This window comes from Panthera uncia (assembly GCF_023721935.1).
Source record: "Panthera uncia isolate 11264 chromosome B3 unlocalized genomic scaffold, Puncia_PCG_1.0 HiC_scaffold_1, whole genome shotgun sequence".
NCBI lineage: Eukaryota > Metazoa > Chordata > Mammalia > Carnivora > Felidae > Panthera > Panthera uncia.
Window position 1 is genome coordinate 94,948,618 of NW_026057582.1, and position 19,852 is coordinate 94,968,469.

Genomic DNA, 19,852 nt, shown 5'->3' on the forward strand with positions numbered 1-19,852 from the left:
GAATAGGCCACACCTGTGCTATCATCTCTTCCAACTGTTCTGGGTGGTTGAAAGTAGTTTTGTTAGTTGCAGTAGATACAGTTTCATTGATTTAATTTTTCTTCTTTTCCTGTTATTTACACCATATTATTATAGTAAAATAGTTATCAAAATTAGAGAATTTCTTTGATAAAAATGATCTAAGAAGGATGACATTATTTTTCCTTCAAGTATAATAGCATTTTATTTTGGCAAAACTTTGCAGATATGTAATGAATATGTTTTTTAATGCTAGATGCATGCTAGAAACCAAGTCAAGAATGTAGATATTAATAAACATAGGTACTAACTTAAAAAATAACTCATGAAATAAGGACGTTATATTAGTGCCAACTATAGAACAAACACTTAAGAGTCACTGTACTAGCTGTTATAGAATATTATTTTAATTTGCAAAAATATCTTCTAAGATAGGTATTATTACCCCCTTTTTATAGATAAATAAACTGAGGTTCATAAGTCAGGTAGAAGTAGTTAGTAGTTCTCAACAGTATTAGTCCTAATGACCCCTTTTATATGATATAATTCATGATGACATTTTTATGTTGAAACAAAATAATATGCAATTTTATCAATATAATGTCAAAAAATAAGCATAATATTCCAACTATGATATAAAGAAAAATGTGTTTTATAATGTATTTTAATATATAAGGATCAAGTACCCTGGAACACATAATGTAGTAGATGTATGCTTTCATCTGTTGGTAGAATTAGCATATATGTGACTATTTCAACTGCAGACTGATATAAATACTTTGATTCAAATACTTGAAGTGATTTTGACACCGGTAATATAATTTCTCAAAGCAGAAAACAACTCTTGGTAAAGTTCAGAACAGCAACAACAATAAACTTGGCCTTTGGTGATTTACATACTAGCTGTTTTCTAGGAAATTTTAAAACTTTTTTTAAAGTTTATTTATATATTTTGGGGCACCTGGGTGGCTCAGTTGGTTAAGCATCCGACTTCAGCTCAGGTCATGATCTCTCAGTTCGTGGATTCAAGCCCCATGTCAAGCTCTGTGCTTACAGCTCAGAGCCTGGAGCCTGCTTCGGCATCTCTGTATCCCTCTCTTTCTGCCCCTCCTCCACTCATGGTATATCTTTCTGTCTGTCTGTCTGTCTCTTTCTCTGTCAAAAATAAAAATAAACATTAAAAAAAAAGTTGATGTAATTTGAGAGAGAGAGGTTGCTAGTAGGGGAGGAGCAGAGAGAGAGAGTCCCAGTCAGGCTCTGCACCCGACCTTGAGCCTCAAATTTACAAACCATGAGATGGTGACCTGTGCTGGAGTCTGATGCTTAACTGAATGAGTCACCCAGGTGCACCGGAAATTTCAAATCTTAAAATGTGCAAAAGAGTTGGTGCTTTTATATAAATAAAATCTCAAACTGAGGTGATCTTCAATGGATTTTGCATTTTAATTAATACTTTTGTATCGTTTCAAATCATGCAGGCTGTCCAGTAGATGGTAAGGTGTCCAAATCCCTGGCCAAACCCATCTTATGCCATTAGTGCCCCTAAACATTAGTTAACAATAAAAAAAATTCCAGAAATTTCCAGAGTGCTCTCTGTAAAAAACTCTTACTTTACATAGAAATAGTGCGGCTATAATTTTCACACTGCCATGTCATATTCCAAACTTTATTCTTAAATGTACGGTATGATTTTGCCTCATAGGTTAATGGAAGAGAGAGCATACTGTCAAGAGTCCTTAAGTATGTTTTATGCCATTAGTCCATTTGGCAATCCGGTGAAAACTACGGACTGTTTTCAAAATCATGTATTTGTAAATGCATGAAATAAAATACATGGAATTGAAAAGAAAATCAATTACTTTGAAGAATACCTTTAGTAGGGGAAATAATAGTTACAAATAATATTACAGTCATTACTCGTGATGCTACATGTAAATATCTGTGGTTTTATTAGTGATAAAATCTTACAGGTATTGATGACACTGCTTTGGTTTGTTGTTTATGGTCATAGTTGAAAGAAAATAAAGATGAAGTCATTTTATTCTTTTTTTCTTTCTTCAAGTTTTATTGAAATTTCATTTAGTTAAATACAGTGTAATATTAGTTTCGGGTGTAGAATTTAGTGATTCACCACTTACATACAATACCCACTGCTCATCGCATGTTCCCTCCTTAATATACATCACCCATTTAACCTATCCCCTCTGCCCACCTCCCCTTCAGCAACCCTCAGTTTGTTCTCTATAGTTAAGAGTCTATTTTCTGATTTTCCTCTTTTTTTTATCCCCTATATTCATTTGTTTCTTAAATTCCACATATGAGTGAAATCATATGGTATTTGTCTTTCTCTGACTTATTTTTATTAGCATAATACTCTCTAGTATTATGCTTCTATCCATATCATTGCACATGGCAAGATTTCATTCTTTTTAATGGCTGAGTCATATTCCAATGTATGTATATATATTCCACATCTTCTTTATCTATTCATTAGTTGATGGACATTTGGGCTCTTCCCGTAATTTGGCTCTTGTTGATAACGCTACTATAAACATCAGGGTGCATGTGCCCCGTTGGATCAGCATTTTTGTATCCTTTGGGTAAATACCTACTAGTGCATTTGCTGGATCTTAGTAGGGTAGTTCTATTTTTAACTTTTTGAGAAACCACCATACTGTTTTCCAGGGTAGCTGCACCAGTTTGCATTCCCACCAACAGTGTAAGAGGGTTCCCATTCCTCCATATCCTTGCCAACATTGTTGTTTCCTGTGTTGTTAATTTTAGCCATTCTGACAGATGTGAGGTGATAGCTCATTATGGTTTTGATTTGCATTTGCCTGATGATGAGTGGTGTTGGTATCTTTTCATGTGTCTCTTGGCCATCTGTATATCTTCTTTGGAAAAAAGCTTGTTCATGTCTTCTGCCCATTTTTAACTAGATTATTTGTTTTTGAGGTTTTGGGATTTATAAGCTCTTTATATATTTTGTATGTTAAGAATTCATTCACTGACCCCAGGTTGAAGATCCTTATGCTAGAGTGAATGCATGTGTAGAACAAATTGGAGCTCATCATTGATGATCCTAACTGGATCAATAGCTACAAAAACAGTTATAGAGAACAGGTGACTAGCTGCTGATGCTTAAAGATTGATTGGTTAGCAGGCAGAGAAGCATAGGGAAAAGTGTATACAAAGGCCATAGGGTCAGGAAACACCATGGTAGGTGTTGGCAACACTAACATAGTATGTGTGGGCTTCAACAAGAGTAGGTAGAGGAAACCTGAAAATGAGGAATGGATTAAGTGTGCAGTTTCATCTTAAAAACAGAAGGATTTTGCTTTAATGCTAATTGGTTTAATATCTTATACACTTATTGGGATTTTTAGTTTATTAAGAACTTGCACATAACTGTAGTCTCATTTTTACTCTGTGACATCCATTTTCTTCACATCTATAACAATGGCTTTATGTTGATGGTGCAGTATTTTCTGAGCATGCCTATGTTGTTCTAGACAACCATTGCAAACAGGAAATATATCATAGAGAAAATACACCAAAGATTTTTGACCCATATTTGATTATATCTAGTTCAGTGAAAGGAAATATGATGGAATAGGATGTGATTTCCCCTTATTAACACTGCTTAACTAATGCAATATTTTTCAATATCCTTGACACCCACAACATCCTCTAGATGGACTATGTCAGTGGGAAATCTCCTTTATTAGATAATATGCAATGCCTTTCTGGATTAGACAGATTTAAAATGAGTTGCAGGGCACCTGGGTGGCTCAGTCAGTTAAGCATCCAACTTTGGTTCAGGTCATGATCTCACCATTAGTGAGTTTGAGCCCATAGTTGGGCTCTGTGTTGACAACTCAGAGCCTGCTTTGGATCCTCTGTCTTTGTCTCTCTCTGTCTCTCTCTCTGCCCCTTTCCAGCCCATTCTCTCTCTCTCTCTCAAAACTAAACATTAAGAAATTATATATAAAATAAGTTGCTAACATCAAATGCCATTTAGAGCAGTTACTAATGGTTAACTTATCCACATTTATTTTCAGTGAGTGCCATAACTCCACAGATCGAATCAAAGTCAGAGTGTGGGATGAAGATGATGACATTAAATCCAGAGTCAAGCAGCATTTCAAAAAGGAGTCAGATGATTTTTTGGGACAAACAATTGTAGAAGTGAGGACCCTGAGTGGAGAGATGGATGTCTGGTACAACTTAGGTGACTATTTTTAAATCTACTTGAAAAACAGTTAAATAAAATTTCAGAATACCTGTGGCATGTGTTATCTTCCCATATAAGTAAAAATAATCAATGTTCTTCAACATTCTGTTGAAATATTTATTTCAGTCCAGTATTATTGAAAGTTGTTGGTAAATTTGAGATAAAGAGAGAAAGGCTTTCAAACAATCAATTGGGTGTCTTTTTAGGGGGAAAATCTCCCATTCTAGATTTTAATTCATAAATAGAGCTTCAAAACCTTTGCCAAATGTACAGGAAAAAGATACATATGACTTTTTGCTGTTTGATTTATTTCTTTTTGTTCCCTTAATGAAATTTCAGTAATAAATAAAAAGTATATTTTGGTTATCTTTTGAATGATGATATAAAAGTAGTCTCTAATTGGCAAAGCCAAATTATGTGTGGACTTATATTTCCTTGGTTGATAAAGATATTGAGAATATGTTTAGTTGGCATGAATTTTTAAGTGAAATTTTATTATGGAACCAAAAATTAAATGAAGTTTTAATTTGAATTTTACAGTAATTGAATAATAACCGAGAATCATCAGTGCTGATTTAATAATAATAAAAATATATGCATCAGCTCAGTTTCTATAGAGGACATGATCCTTAATATGTGTTTTAAAAAATTTTGCCTGTAGTTGATACTTAATGCTACACTAGTTTCCCGTGTACAACATAGTGATTCAACAATTCTGTATGTTATGCTACGCTCACAGAAATGTAGCTACCATCCATCACCGTGCAACACTATTACAATATCATTGATTATATTCCCTGTGCTGTACCTTGTATTCCCATGATTTAGTCATTCAATAACTAGAAACCTGTTTCTCCCGCTCCCCTTCACCTATTTTGCCCATACCCACAACCCCATTTACTCATATATAGAATGTAAAAAAACAAAAGAATTGGGGTGCCTGAGTGACTCAGTTAAGCTTCCGACTTCAGCTCGGGTCATGATCTCATGGTTGCTGAGTTTGAGCCCTGAGTCGGGCTCTGCTCTGACAGCTCAGAGCCTGAAGCCTGCTTCGGATTCTGTGTCTTCCTCTGTCTGCCCCTCTGCCGCTTGCACTCTGCTTCTCGCATTATCTCAAAAATAAATAAAAATTAAATTAAAAAAAAATAAAAAAAAAACAAAAGAATAAACAAAAAAGTAGATTCAGATCTATAAATATAGAGAACAAACTGGTGGTTGCCAGATTCAAAATGTTTTAGTCATATCATCTGAAATGTTTTAATTAAATTTTTAAGGGCTGGTTGTGAATCCAAGAAGACTTTACACAGTCCCCGATTACAGAGTTTCCATTCAGGATATCAATATATTGTAGAAAATCAGAGTGCTTTTGGTTTTTTGAAAACACACACACTTCAAGAAATGTAAAATTTGAAAAAGTAAAGGGATAAAGCCATACAATTAATGAAACTAAATATAATAATTTTAAAGAAAGAAATATATATAATATATCTGGACACAAATTACTCAAGCTAGACTAAGAACCCAATATCAAAATACATTTTAAAGAAATCTTCCTTTTAAAAAAAATTGTTTAACATTTATTCATTTTTGAGAAACAGAGACAAAGTATGAGTGGGGGAAGGTCAGAGAGAGAGGGAGACACAGAATCTGAAGCAGGCTCCAGGCTCCAAGCTATCAGCACAGAGCCCAACGCGGGGCTCAAACTCATGGACAGCAAGATCCTGACCTGACCTGAGCTGAAGTAGGCTGCTCAACAGATTGAGCTACCCAGGTGCCCCTTAAGAAATCTTTCGTAAAGAAACTCATTGCTTCTACATTATTGATGCAATTTTTAACTCAGTTACAGTGCTCATCCTCCTGTATCTTGTTTATACTACAAGACAACTTTCTATATGAAAACAGAGATGTTAGGCAAGAGTAACCTTCAGGCCGTTAGCTCTGTGCAATACTCACAACTTGTGTTGTAAAGTAGTTTACCTATACATAGCCTTTTTTTGTTTTGTAGTACATAAACATGACCTTATAAAGCAGTTTGAATTCAAAACAAATTCCTTAAATTGTTCTTTTGACAAAAGAGCAATTCTTTTGATGTTCTTTTCTTCCTGTCAAATGTCTTTTGATGTGAATATATATAGTTTGCCAAGGAGCTTGAATGAGCTATTGTAAAATCAGTAAAAATCAGCTATTTAAGCTCTTATGCTGGAACTGTCCTCCCATTGGCGGGGAAGAAAATATGATGCAACAGGACAGGGAAGTCTTTGCGTGTTTACCGTCAGTTTGTATGTTTGTGCCCTCATTGCTGATGGGAGTTTTAGGAGAGGAAGAAGAAGAAAGGGAGGGAGGCTGAGGACAGGTTTTGAATTTGTGTGAAATCCTTCAGTAGGTTCAATCCACCTGGGTACCGTATTTGTTCTTTTTGGACAATGTTCCTTTTTCATCACATGGAATTGATTCTACCATGCATGGGAGGACTTGACCAAAAGCTCTGGGCATCTAAGCAGAACCTGTGTCCCATGATCTGTTGGGATGATTATAGTTAAAATCAAAGAACCAGGGGTGCCTCGTGGCTCAGTTGGTTAAGCGTCCAACTTCACCTCAGGTCATGATCTCTCGGTCTGTGAGTTCCAGTCCTGCATCAGGCTCTGTGCTGACAGCTCAGAGCCTGGAATCTGCTTTGGATTCTGTGTCTCCCTCTCTCTCTCTGCCATTCCCCCACTCACACTCTGTCTCTCAAAAATGAATAAATGGTTAAAAAATTATTTTAAAGAAGAAGAAAAAAAAATCAAAGAACCAGAATTGCTCCCCTGGCTGGGACTTTGGACAGAGGTCTGTGACTCAAAGATTCCAGGATTTAGATTTCTTTTGGCCCAGCAGGCAACTTTAATATTTATTGAGAATCAACTATCTCCCAGCCAATCAGAGAAACTCTCATGATCCTGGCACTTCTAAGAGAAGAATCTTTATAACATAATGACTATTGAATATTAACAATGAAAAGTCAGCAGATATTTCACTATAAGAAAACAGGCTTCGTGGGTTGACTGTGTCTTTCATGACTAAAAACCGTTATGCTTAGAAAGAGGGTCAGGAAGTCTTTACCTTTCTCTGTCACTCTACCTCTTTATGTTTTATTTGTGAAATGGATCAGCTTGCCTCTTTTTATTTCATGTATAAAGTAGATGTCAAACGTAGGTCCCCTGTGTACATTTACCTTCTAGGAATTTTGTGATTGTGCTTTTTTTCTCTTAAATCTACTGATCAGTTCATATTGAACATACATGTACGTTATCGGACTGAATTGACTTCATATTGATTCCATCCAAATAAATAGGAGGCCTTTAGGAATTAGTAGGTCTTTATGAATCAATCATGAGAAAACTATTAATAAACTTTTTGTTAGAGCTTTGACTCATCTTTTCAAGCATAGAGAAGAGAAAGCTTTTAGAAAAAATAGTTTTCTGGTTAATTGTACTTTTAAATTATCTTGCTTTTAATTGCCAAATAATTAATTGCATTGTATAAACTGATTGAGTACACGGAAATCTGTATCAGAATGGTAGGGTTTTCTGATTAAGCTTTTTTGTTTGAAGATCTATAACACCATTTGACAATTAGTCACATAATAGGCACATTATTTTAAATTGTGTTTCCAAGAATCATAATGGGTTGTTAATAATCAAACCTGACCTAGAAAAGTGGCTTTTAGAAATGGAAGCCTTTTTTAAGCTTTTGAAAAGTTCTATGAAAAATATGATATTTCCAAAAGTCACCAATTACTTTTTTGCTTTATCAGAGAAACGGACAGATAAGTCAGCTGTATCTGGGGCCATAAGATTGAAAATCAATGTGGAGATAAAAGGAGAGGAGAAGGTTGCCCCATATCATATACAATATACATGTTTACATGAGGTAAGTCAATTGAATTGTGTTAATAATAAAATCTAGAAAAGAAATAGTACTTTATGGATCATACAACAAGGTATTTTGTTTAAAAATATAATTGAATTAGGTTTGTGAAGTTGTTCCTGGAGTTCTGACCCTGTACAATAACACATGATGTGGAAGGGTATCATATGGCCCATGTATTGCTCTCTGAAGGGTGAGAAGATATCCTCTAATAAGAATTAGAACAAACACATGAGGCAGGTATTAACAAATAAGACAATAAGATAATGATGAATAAGTAGACCAAGGAAGAAGAAAAATACTAAAAGTATTCATTAAAAAAATAAGTAATGATAAATATTTTGGAAGCATTAAACATATAGTACTTTAGTAATGCAAGAGAGGACCCAAATATGATTATTTTTGAGAACGCTGAGTTAATGTGCAGGTTTTGTTAAAGATTTAATTGGAAGTATTAGAAATACAAAATGCTAATACTACATTGCATCAATGGTTTTTGGTAGCCAATGTAATCAATGATTTTTTTTTTCTTTTTCTGAGTATTACATAAAAGCTTCAATATATATTGAACCATCCTCCATTTTAATTACCCATTCCACAGACAAGTCGGCAATGGAGAATATCAAATGTAGTTACCACCCAAGGGTAGTAGAGAATATACCCACCCAAACAGTAAGGCTTGGTTGACTTAGAGGTTGATACAACCCAGTTTGAATCCAAAGGGCAGATTGACCTCAGTATAGATATACAGACGTATAATCTTAGGCTTCTATTGGATGCTTTGTGTCCGAGAGCCTAAAATTGTCCCCAGAGCCTTTCTCTGATACAAATGGCCCTTGTCCTGTGTATCGAAAAATATGAGGTAAAACTGAGGAATGTACTTTTCCCATGTTCAGAGAGGTAGAGAGGAAAGTACCTTCCTAAGATAGAAAAGATAAGTGAAAGAATCTTTGCTCTTTGCAAATAACTTTTCCTAAATGTATCTATGAAAATTTATATGTGTAATTATTTGCACCTCCATTTTACCAAAGAAGGAATGGGGAGCAGTATTTAAGTCATTTACGTATTATACATAATTATATAAAGGGCCTAGGCTTAATTTCCTGATTACCACCTGGCTATGGATATTCCTTCAAAAAAGGTGGTTCAGTTTTCAAACCAGTGAAACTGGCAAGATGGAGAGCCAACTCTAGCCTGAAAGATTGGATAGAGAATTTTTGGGATATGAGGAATAGCATTGTACTTTGCTTTTCAGAGTCTTTTTCTGCTAGTCCATGAACCAAAAAGACCTGAAATCCAAGAAAGGGTCCTTTAGTGACCTAAGCTGCATCTATGTAGCAGGTAGTTCCCAAAACTTGTTAGAAGCAGAAAGAAAATATGTGTAGTGATTTTTATTTCATTAAAAAATTCTCATTCATTTTTAACCTCAATTCCTTGCTCTGACTCCAACCATTTCATAGTCAAAGCCCTTTACATACTAAACTTCTGTATCAACAGCCAAAATCATGTTATTCATCCAGGGCTCTATAATTTACTTGGAGCCCATGAGTGTAAAATATGCTCTAGCATGTAGAAATGTTTACATGCAAAACTTTTACTTCCTTCTAAAATGAATTGGTATGTATGAAAAACATTTGAATCATTGATTCGGTGTAGGCTTAGGCAGAAATAAAATCAATTTGCATAAATACGAGGTGAGCTAGGATAAAAACTCAATATATTCCTATTGCTTATATATGCTAATGAAACATTAGATGCCATCACAATGCAAATATAAATTACTGAAAGTTACAGTTACATATTTATGGTCTATTCTGAGGAATTACTGAACAATTGAAAACCACTTACTTTCAGAATCTGTTCCATTACTTGACTGAAGTGAAGTCTAATGGTGGAGTGAAAATACCAGAGGTCAAAGGGGAGGAAGCGTGGAAGGTTTTCTTTGATGATGCTTCCCAAGAAATAGTCGATGAATTTGCCATGCGTTACGGGATTGAATCCATTTATCAAGCTATGACGTAAGTACTACAGAACAGGTACATGTTCGAAAATCTCTGAAATCTAAAAAGAAAGAAAAGCATTCATTTCTTTTCTTCTCATTCAAATGAAATTTTGATTCCAGAGACAATTACATTTGAATGTGCCCATTTGATGCTGGCCACTCATAGCTGTAAAGTGTTAAGGATTTGATAATTCACTACCACCATCTTCCCAAACCTTATTTTGTGCTCCAAGTGTGGTCCATTGATGAACATTGTTAGCACAATCTGGGAACTTAGCCCTCCTGATACTTCTCATCAATTCTAAAGTTGAAGAACCAATGCCTTATTTGATATCTGAGGAAATTAACCTTATGATTATAGTGCATTGTCCAACTTTACAAAGTCTATTAGTGTCAAAGCCACATCCAGAGCCATTACAGTCTCTTGACCCAAACAGTAGGCTATATATACTTCCTTTCTATACTTATATCAGTGCTACTAGTTCAGCCAAATGAAGATTTATTGAGAACACCCGCACACTGCAATAAATGTTGTTCTACAGAAGTGACCCACACAGACACATAACCCTTACTGAGGAGTTTCAGTAAGCATTCAGAATTGGGTTTCTTGCCCACAGTTCACCTTTTGAAACCTGATCTAAGTGTATAAATGCATCTTGTTCAGATATATACCGTATATATAGGTATTTATGTATAGACATTAAAAAAACTGTTCTTTTATATTATTGATTAGATCATATTTTCACAACAATCAAATTGATGCGGGCCCAAATAATCAGTCATTTTCACCCATCTGAATGATGAAGGTAGACTGGACCAAAATCAGTGGTCTTCTTCAGGGTTTACTATTCCTAGCATTTAATCACCAGTCATAATTATAGAACAGCATGTGTAAGAATACATTTAAAAATTTTTTTGAATAAAAGTATGCTTTTTTATTTGACAGAATGTCCTCATGTTAAATAATAAAGACTTAAAGATTATAGAGGTGAAAAGGAAGTAGGAGGTCATGCAATTGAACCTCTCTCCAAACCAGAAGACCTGCTACTGAATCTGTTACTGATGGTCATCATCCCTGTGCTTGTTCACATAGAGTGACAGCACACTCCTTTTGAGGCAACCTATTTTGTATTTGGGCAGCCGTAATGGAGTCTATGAGTTTGTCATCTGCTCTGTCCCATGTCAATGGGTATAATTCAGAATAACTTACTAGGTAAGGTAATATGAGCACAATAAAAATGCAACTTTGATAGTTTAAAAGAGGAGAATCCTCCTTTATTCATTTTATCACTTTTATTTTTTAACCTAAGTAAACAGTAACAATAAAATATTTTTGGGTACCTTATTTTGTATCAGGTGACCCATACTTGAGCTCATAATTATGAAGAGCCACAGGGTATTTTTAGCTTTGTGGGTCCTACAATCTCTGTCACAACTGCTCCATTATGTAGTCCAGATGCAAAAGCAGCCATAGATCTTAAACAAATGGACATGGCCATGTTCTGATAAAACTTTATTTTAAAAACAAAAACTATGGGCTAGGTTTGGCTGTGGCCTTAGATTGCCAACTGCTAGTCTAAAGCGAGAAAGCAAGGCAGAGAGGCATAAGGAAAAAAAATGTCTTATTTTGGTAATAAATTGACAAATGCACTTAGATGATAACACAATGCTATAGATTATACAGTTGACCCTCAAATAACAAAAGTTCAAATTCTTTAGGTCTCCTTATAGATTATTGATTTTTTATAGTACTGTAAATATATTTTCTCTTCCTAATGATTTTCCTAATAATTTCTCTTCTCTGGATTACTTTATTCCAAGAATGTAGTATTTAATGCATATATTACACAGAATATGTGTTTATGATGGTTTATGTGATCAGTAAAGCTTCCAGTCACAGTAGACTATTAGATCAGTTTTTTGGAAGTCAAAAGTTATATGCTGTCAGTGACCCTGACCCTTGCATTTTTCAGGGATCAACTGTATCTACTTCTAGTTACACATTTGATTTGATAATGGTATTTTTATTTATTAAATGTTTTCTTCTGCTTTCACTACTGACCAAGATGGCCTTAACATTTCCCTCAACTTGATAGAACTTTGGACAAACTTCTTTCTTGCCTGTAGGCCCTTGACCTCCTTCACACCTTGGCCCTTACTGAATGCTTAAACCGAGAGTCCCCTGACCTTCCTTTCCTTACAGTACTCTCTTTAGAAAACTTATAATTCACTTTAGAACACTTAGAATTCTTTGGATTGTAAATTTTTTAAAAGTCTCTTGCCAGTCTTACACCCCAGGACTAGCTTTCTCAAGAACCTGGAGAAGTGTCTCTCAAATGTAATCATCAAGGAGTATAGGCCCCTCTCTCCCAGTTTTTGTGGGAAGGTAGGAGCCTCATTTGGGTAGGTTCCTTACTCCAAGATGTAATACTATCTCCAGTCATGAGGATAAGTCATGAGGATAAGTCATGAGGATAAGAGATAGTTTATTTTGGATAAAGCCAATTTGCAGACACAGGTGGCTAGGATTCCCCCAACTCCAGCTCTTAAAAACTCCCCTCCATCCTTCCTCCCAAGTCAGCCCTTAAAAACATTCCCATCTGATATTTCAGTGGAGCTGAGTTCAGACTGAGCTCTGGTTTCTCTTCTCTATTGCATACCCTTGAATAAAATTTTCCTGGCCTATTTAATTTTGTCCAGTGTAATTTTGCTTTGACAGTACAAATATTACCATCTGACCAGAATAAAAAAATAGATATATTCATGTCATTTGACATTCCACTAACTCCTAAAAATCTTGACTGCCAGTGTAAATATGATCACTTCATTTACTGTTCATTGATTATCATTAATTATTGAAATAGTTTTATAGAAAAACACCCCATCCCCATTTTATATCATTGTGTGAATGTTATAATTACATGTGTAATCAAGTTTAAGAGAGATAATAGAATGGTGGCGTTTAGAGGGGTACTTGGATTATTTGCAAAGGTTTACAAATTGAAATCTTGGATTCAACAGTCATATGTTTTATTACTGCTTTATAAGAAATTCTGGATGCATGATAGAAGGCTGTACATATTTTGAATTGAATGAAACAGAAGTACATGTTGTTTGTTCTCAACTTCTCCTGATATGTCTCTTCATGTCAGAAATTCACAGTTGCCAAAAGCATGCAAAGTGGAATTGGAAAGACTAAGCTGGTGTGGGTATCCGTTTTACCTTACATGTTGCACTTAAGTGTTTTAGAGCATCCCATATTGATTAATTATAATAATTTGGAGAAGTGTCAGACATTCTTCTGTTAGGTGTTGAAATAGAACAGAGATATTTTTTACTGTATTTTCCAAATGATAGTTCTGCAGTTGAATTGTAACTTGACTCCTAACAAATTATTGGGCAATGAATAAAACAACTTTAAAAAGAAAGAGTTTATGAATAACCAACTATATGTTCATATTTGAATTGGTTGCCCATTGAATCAGTCGTATTTTTCTGTTGTCTTGAAACAATGCTTCAGGGGACCCAGAAAACCAACCAACCAACAGCAGCAAAACCTAGAAATAACTACCCGTGTTAAACTTAACTCAGTAGTGTTTCCCTTAATTTAAAAAAAAAGTTTATTTATTTTGAGAGACAGAGAGCGAGCAGGGGAGGGGCAGAGAGAGAGGGAGAGAGAGAATCCCAAGCAGGCTCTGTGCTGTTAGCTTGAAGTGGGATGCTGGGGCGGGGGGGGGGGGGAAGAGGGGGTCGAACTCACGATCATGACCTGGACTGAAATCAAGAGTTGAACACTTAACCAGCCGAGCTACCCGGGCGCCCCGCCCCTTCCCTTAATTTTTAAAACACAAAGTTGGGGAACTCAGCTTCAAGGAAGAAACAGATGTCCTGTCTGTATAGTAAGGACATATACAAGTTTGGGAAAGGACAAAACTGTTTAATTATTCTGGGCTTTCCTAGACACCATTTGATAAGAAATAAAAATCAAATCTTAGCTTCTTTTGATATTTAAAATCTCCTTATGCTGATCCAAATCCCCAGGTAACCTCATAATCCTTCTCTTTTAAGTAACATTGTCTGGTTTCTTTTAAGCATACTCCCATTTCTTTGAAGATGGATTTGAAGAAGAAATACAGGAGAAGTGTGTATTAAGTCAGAGAGTATGGTTGTACATTATTAAATTTTCCTCTTGTGTATTTCCCTTCATAAGAAGGAGGCTGGATCTATTTTGCTCGTAAATAATCTGAACATTAATACTGAATTTCCCGTTCCTCTAAGGTACCTCCTGCTTATTGTAAATGCTCTCTCCTAATAGCACAAAACATTCTATGAGGGCACAATTTATTAGCCCTATGTGTTTCATAAAAATATACCCTTTGTTTTGGAGCATTCATGAGGGAAGAAGAAAGGGATTACAATTTTCCTGTTTGGACAAGCAGTTGGTCAAGTACCCAGAGGATATATTCCCACATGGTAAATGCATCTAAAAAGAAAAAGGAAATTTTTCAACATATGACAGTAAGAATTAGAGTATCTTTCCTTCCAAAGAAGCACACTATTTTACATATTCTGCATCATGATGTTGAGCATAGAGCCTGTTTTCATGATGAGAATTTTGGGAGTTCTTGATGCTTTACATCAATCTATGCAAACGTACATGCTCTTAAAAATGTTCTGACAGACTTGCTGTTCACCCATAAACACACTCAGGGAATTCCATGTCAGCATCAGGGATTAAATTGCCCTCTGGAGGTGATTTCTGTCAAACATATTTTAACTGAGTGTTTAAGGAGTCTCATTTATTATAAAATGAAGCCCAGGGTGTGTCACAAAATCTGAGCTTTTGTTGAACCGTGGTCATGCTTCTGTAACACCAAATGTGAAAAGCATTAAGTCAGTGTTTTTTACCTTGGTATCCTCAACAACCTTGACTTTGGCACTAGCCATATTTATCTAATTGATATTTGAACCAGAACTCTTGGGATACCATTTTTTTTAAAGGCACTAGTCTATTTTAGCCGTTTGAGGCATAAGCCTAGTTTCTAAATAGAGTGCTGCTTAATTGAATCATTCATTCCTGTAAGATGTATTTATTGAGAGCCTACCATGGAAGTTTTCTAGGCACTAAGAATGTATTAACAAACAAGAAGTCAAGATCCAGTCTCCAATGGAGTCCACATTCCAGAAGATACAATTCATTTATTTGATAGACACATTCTGAGGATTTAATTATGAGGACTTAGTTATACAGGGCAGTGGGATACAGTGATAAAAGATATCTCTTGCTTCAGTGAGCTCCTACTCTAGAGCAAAGAGGAAGAAATTAAATAACAACAAGACAGTATAATTGAAGTATGTGTGAGTACTATAACAGCATAGACATGAAGGGACTAAATCCAGGCGTAGATGAAAAGAGATGTCAGAGAAAGCTGATGGTCAGCCTGAGGGTCCCATCCTGACTTGCTCTTCAACTTCTGTGGTTCCTCTAAACCCTACACATTTCATTACTTTCCTGTCTCCCACCACTGCCCTCATACTTACTCAAAACCTCCGTAATGGAGTTTGAGCAATACCTAGCATCTATGAAAAGTTATGATGCATTTCGCCAAAGGAGAAGCGATCCTTAAATGTTTGACCCCCTCTTTAGTGAATGCATACAATCACTGACATGCATACTAATTTGAATTTTAGGGAGCAAACGTGATAAATACTATTTTAGTGTATTTCTAGCATTAGAAATACAGATAGTCTTTTCTTTCATCTTGTATTGTTTCTCTGAAATCTTCTAAGGGTCTAAAACTCATTGTCATCTTTATGGTGCTTCTTTCTAATCACCCTGCTCTTATTCTTATTAAAAAATAATTGACCTTTAGATCTTTTGAATCAAAGGCATTTCGATCCCTTGAAAACCACAAGATGATGTGATTAGGGACAATTATCCATGAAAAGGCAGGTAAGTTAGATGATTGTTCTTTTTTTTTTTTTTTACTTTTTCTATCGTGATAGCTACAGAACAATAGCAAGTGAATTGAATACAGATGTGCTATTTGAAATACACATAACTTCCCAACATTTTGCCAGTAATGTTTGAGAATTAATGGATCATAATGTTGTAGCAATCACTTTAATAACTGAAAACGTTCCAGAAACTATCTCATTATTGGCAATTTAAGCATCACTTTTTGAGTTTGTCTATCTAACTTTTCCCATGAAACTGAAATTTCATTTGTTTAATTGGTTTGACACTAACCCTGTTTTCTTAGAAAAGCAAAGTCAAGTGATTTAAACATTGTTAATCCATTGTTTTCAATCATGTCTGTGTGGGGAAATATTAGCATTTTCAGACAATACAGTAGTACTTTTTGACCTATTTTATTTGAAGGTGTGCTATTTGAAGGGGTGGTTTGCTGCAAGGATATATTCAGTCATTTTAAGTGGCCAATTGTCCTTTTAATTCTGTTTTCCCTCTCCCTCCTAGAATAATGTAAGTAGCATTGAAACTACAGCCTTTAAAAGGAGTTGATTTTTAAGGAGATGGTTAGAAGCAAGAAGCTTCACCTTGGCAGTAACCACACATAAAGAAGGGGCATACAGAAAGTCAGAGTCAGACTCCTGGCAAATTGAAGGTTGCCTAGAAGCCTTTTAGCTGAAAATTCCTGAAGAGCAAAGGATGCTTCAAAACAACTTTCTTGCCCCCTTCTTTCTGGCCATTCCTATTAAGCATGGGTTCCAATAAAATCAAATGTTGATCGTAGGAGGAAGTAATATATGACTGGACATAACCTATTATTTGTATTCAGAAATGCAAAACATGGTAAAGCTTAGAAAGATCAGATCTTTTAACTGCTCTTTTATTATAAAGATGGAAAAACTGAATCTAGGGGTGATAAAGTTACTTTTCTAAGGTCACAGATCAGAGCTAGTATTAGAATGAATCATGCCTATGCCATGGTATCTCTAAACTGGCCAGCCATAATCCCTCTATCTTCCCCACATACTAAAAAGCAATATGCTGACCATTTCTTTAAGGTTTCCAAGAAGTATAGCCATTAACCATGATTAACACTTTTCCTTCTGTGAAATTTAAGTCTCTTTTTCTTTTTTTCCTTCAACCATCTAAGAAATATGTACCTTGATGCATATGATTTTCTTGGTTAAACTGACTGTCTAATCATTTACCAGTTAGGTTAAAAGTGAATGTGAAGAGGCAAGTTCAGTGTAGGATATTGTTTTGGTACCAAAATGTACCATCTGTAATTTACCATAATCCTAGTAACAGTTTCTAGAAAAAGACAGGTATTTTTACCAACCAGGGAAAAAATTTACTCCTAAGAATGACCTGGAAATTCTGAGTTTTAGTGTTTTAAATTTTTTAAAATTAGTATCAAATTCTTAAACATTTTTTTCAAATGCTTAAACTTTTTTTTTGTGGAAGTGATTTTTTATATGTAATTTATTGTAAAATTTGTTTCCATACAACACCCAGTGCTCATCCCAACAGGTGCCCTCCTCAATGCCCATCACCCACCTTCCCTCTCACCAACCCCCCCATCAACCCTCAGTTTGTGTTCAGTATTTAAGAGTCTCTTATGGTTTGGCTGCTTCCCTCTCTGTAACTTTTTTTCCCCATTCCCCTCCCCCTGGTCTTCTGTTGAGTTTCTCAGGATTTGCATATGAGTGAAAACATACGGTATCTGTCTTTCTCAGGCTGACTTACTTCACTTAACATATCATTCTCCAGTTCCATCCACATTGCTACAAATAGCCAGATTTCATTCTTTCTTGTTGCTAAGTAGTATTCCATTGTATATATAAACCACATCTTCTTTATCCATTTGTCAGTTGATGGACATTTAGGCTCTTTCCATAATTTGGCTATTGTTGAAAGTGTTGTTATAAACATTGGAGTACAAGTGCCCCTATGCATCAGCACTCCTGTATCCCTTGGGTAAATTCCTAGCAGTGCTATTGCTGGGTCATAGGGTAGATCAAATGCTTAAACTTTTAATCTTAGTATTCTGACTGATGAACTCCCGAGTCACCAGTTTTAAGAAGAACATTTTCGTGTAAGTTCTAAGAGATGGCAATTACTGTATCTTTAATTTTTAGAAATAGTGAGACTTGTTCAATGTAATTCTGATCAAATTAAAAAGGATCATATTCATGACCTTAATCTATTTACCTTTTTCCTTTCACCAAACAATGAAAATTTCGTTGCTTACAATTTTAGTTAAGAAAAACTATTACAATTTGATTTTAAAACTGATGTAAAGGACTAATGGGAGGAAAAGTAGCATTAAGTGAAATACTAGGTTTTTCTCATTGTCCTGCTTTGATGTCCAGTCTTCACCATTATCATCTTTGTATTTTGCCTTAGGGAGTTATGAGCAACTATCATTCCATTAATACCTTCAAAAGTAAGTCTTGATATATTTTATTTAGTGAAATCAAAGTAGTATCTATTTTACAGTAATTATGTAGTAATTCTTTTGCATCTACTCATTCACCAGAAACCAGTAAGGTCTATGATAAACTTTGAAAGAAAAAACATTTTACTGGTAATTTGTTGCTGACTTCTTTTGTAAAAATCTTATTCAATAGTACTTTAAAGAGTGATACAGATTATACACTTTTACATTATATATAGTACTTTAAATTTAAGGTATTTTTAGACAAGAAAAATATAAAGAATTTTTACTTAAGTCAATCAAATAAAATTTTAAGAAGTGTTGGGTTGCTTTGTTTCATGCTAAGTTACAAAAAGACTTGTGAAATCAATAATAGGTAAAAGTTGAATTAACATTTAAAATATATGTTTTATATATCTGCTTTTCTGATAAGGGTAATAAAACATGTTAATGGTAAATTATTTGTAAAATACAAAATGTATTTTTTAAAAAAACAAAATTTTATAGCTCTATCTGGACATAACATTGTACCATTTTGGTTAATACTGTTTCCTGCCAGGATTTTGGTTGTTTTTTGCCTATACCTATGTGTGCATGTGTGTACATGCATGTGTGAATGTGAAAATAATATACAAAGGTGTTTGCCTCTTGCCTATTTGGCAACTTACAGGGTTCCTTTGGAATCAGTATTCGTTAACCACCTGGATATTGTCAGCATTCATCTGCAGACCTTGAACTGGAAGTCAAGCCTCTAAAAATGTTGTACTCTTTCCCATAACTTTATTTAAATGCAGCTCTCCTTTAGATTGGTGAAAGATACTTACCTGCTCCTGTTGGTGGACTCTCCAACTAGTAGAGTTGGATCCCCCCCCCCGCCCCCCCGGATGATCTAAACAACCTGTGAATTCTTGTCTTGCTGGAAGCAAAATGTAAAAGATTTTATATAATTCCCAGGATATACTGTTCCCAGTGTTCTTCCAGCCCTGTTTTTCTAACTAGCTTCAATCCCATTACCTATTTCCTATTGCACAAGCTGTATTACAATCTTGGGAGTTGTGTACCCTTTAATGGATGTAGAGGGAGTAGGTGTGGGAAACAGAGACAGCTCTTTCCTGACTGGGGAAGCCATCACCTTGGAATAGTGAAGTCATTGATAGCCTTGCTGGCCAGCAGCTGAGGCCCCAATCTTTTACACGGTATACGCTGTGTGGTTGTTAGAAACATCCTCCTGTTATCTGTCTTGTCAGGTTAACACTTCAGGAGTTTAGACTTTAGTCATCTGCT

The 19,852-nt window shown here is 35.2% G+C and overlaps 1 protein-coding gene across 1 annotated transcript in view; it reads left to right on the top strand.

Moving 5' to 3' along the window:
• The window catches only part of LOC125910388 (protein unc-13 homolog C), a 339,112-nt gene that overhangs the window by 35,655 nt on the left and 283,605 nt on the right, over nt 1-19,852 (top strand). The window contains exons 4-6 of the mRNA XM_049614136.1: nt 4,080-4,249; nt 8,046-8,161; nt 10,013-10,176. Of these exons, the coding sequence (XP_049470093.1) occupies nt 4,080-4,249; nt 8,046-8,161; nt 10,013-10,176 (450 nt within the window). The remainder of the gene's footprint in view (nt 1-4,079; nt 4,250-8,045; nt 8,162-10,012; nt 10,177-19,852) is intronic.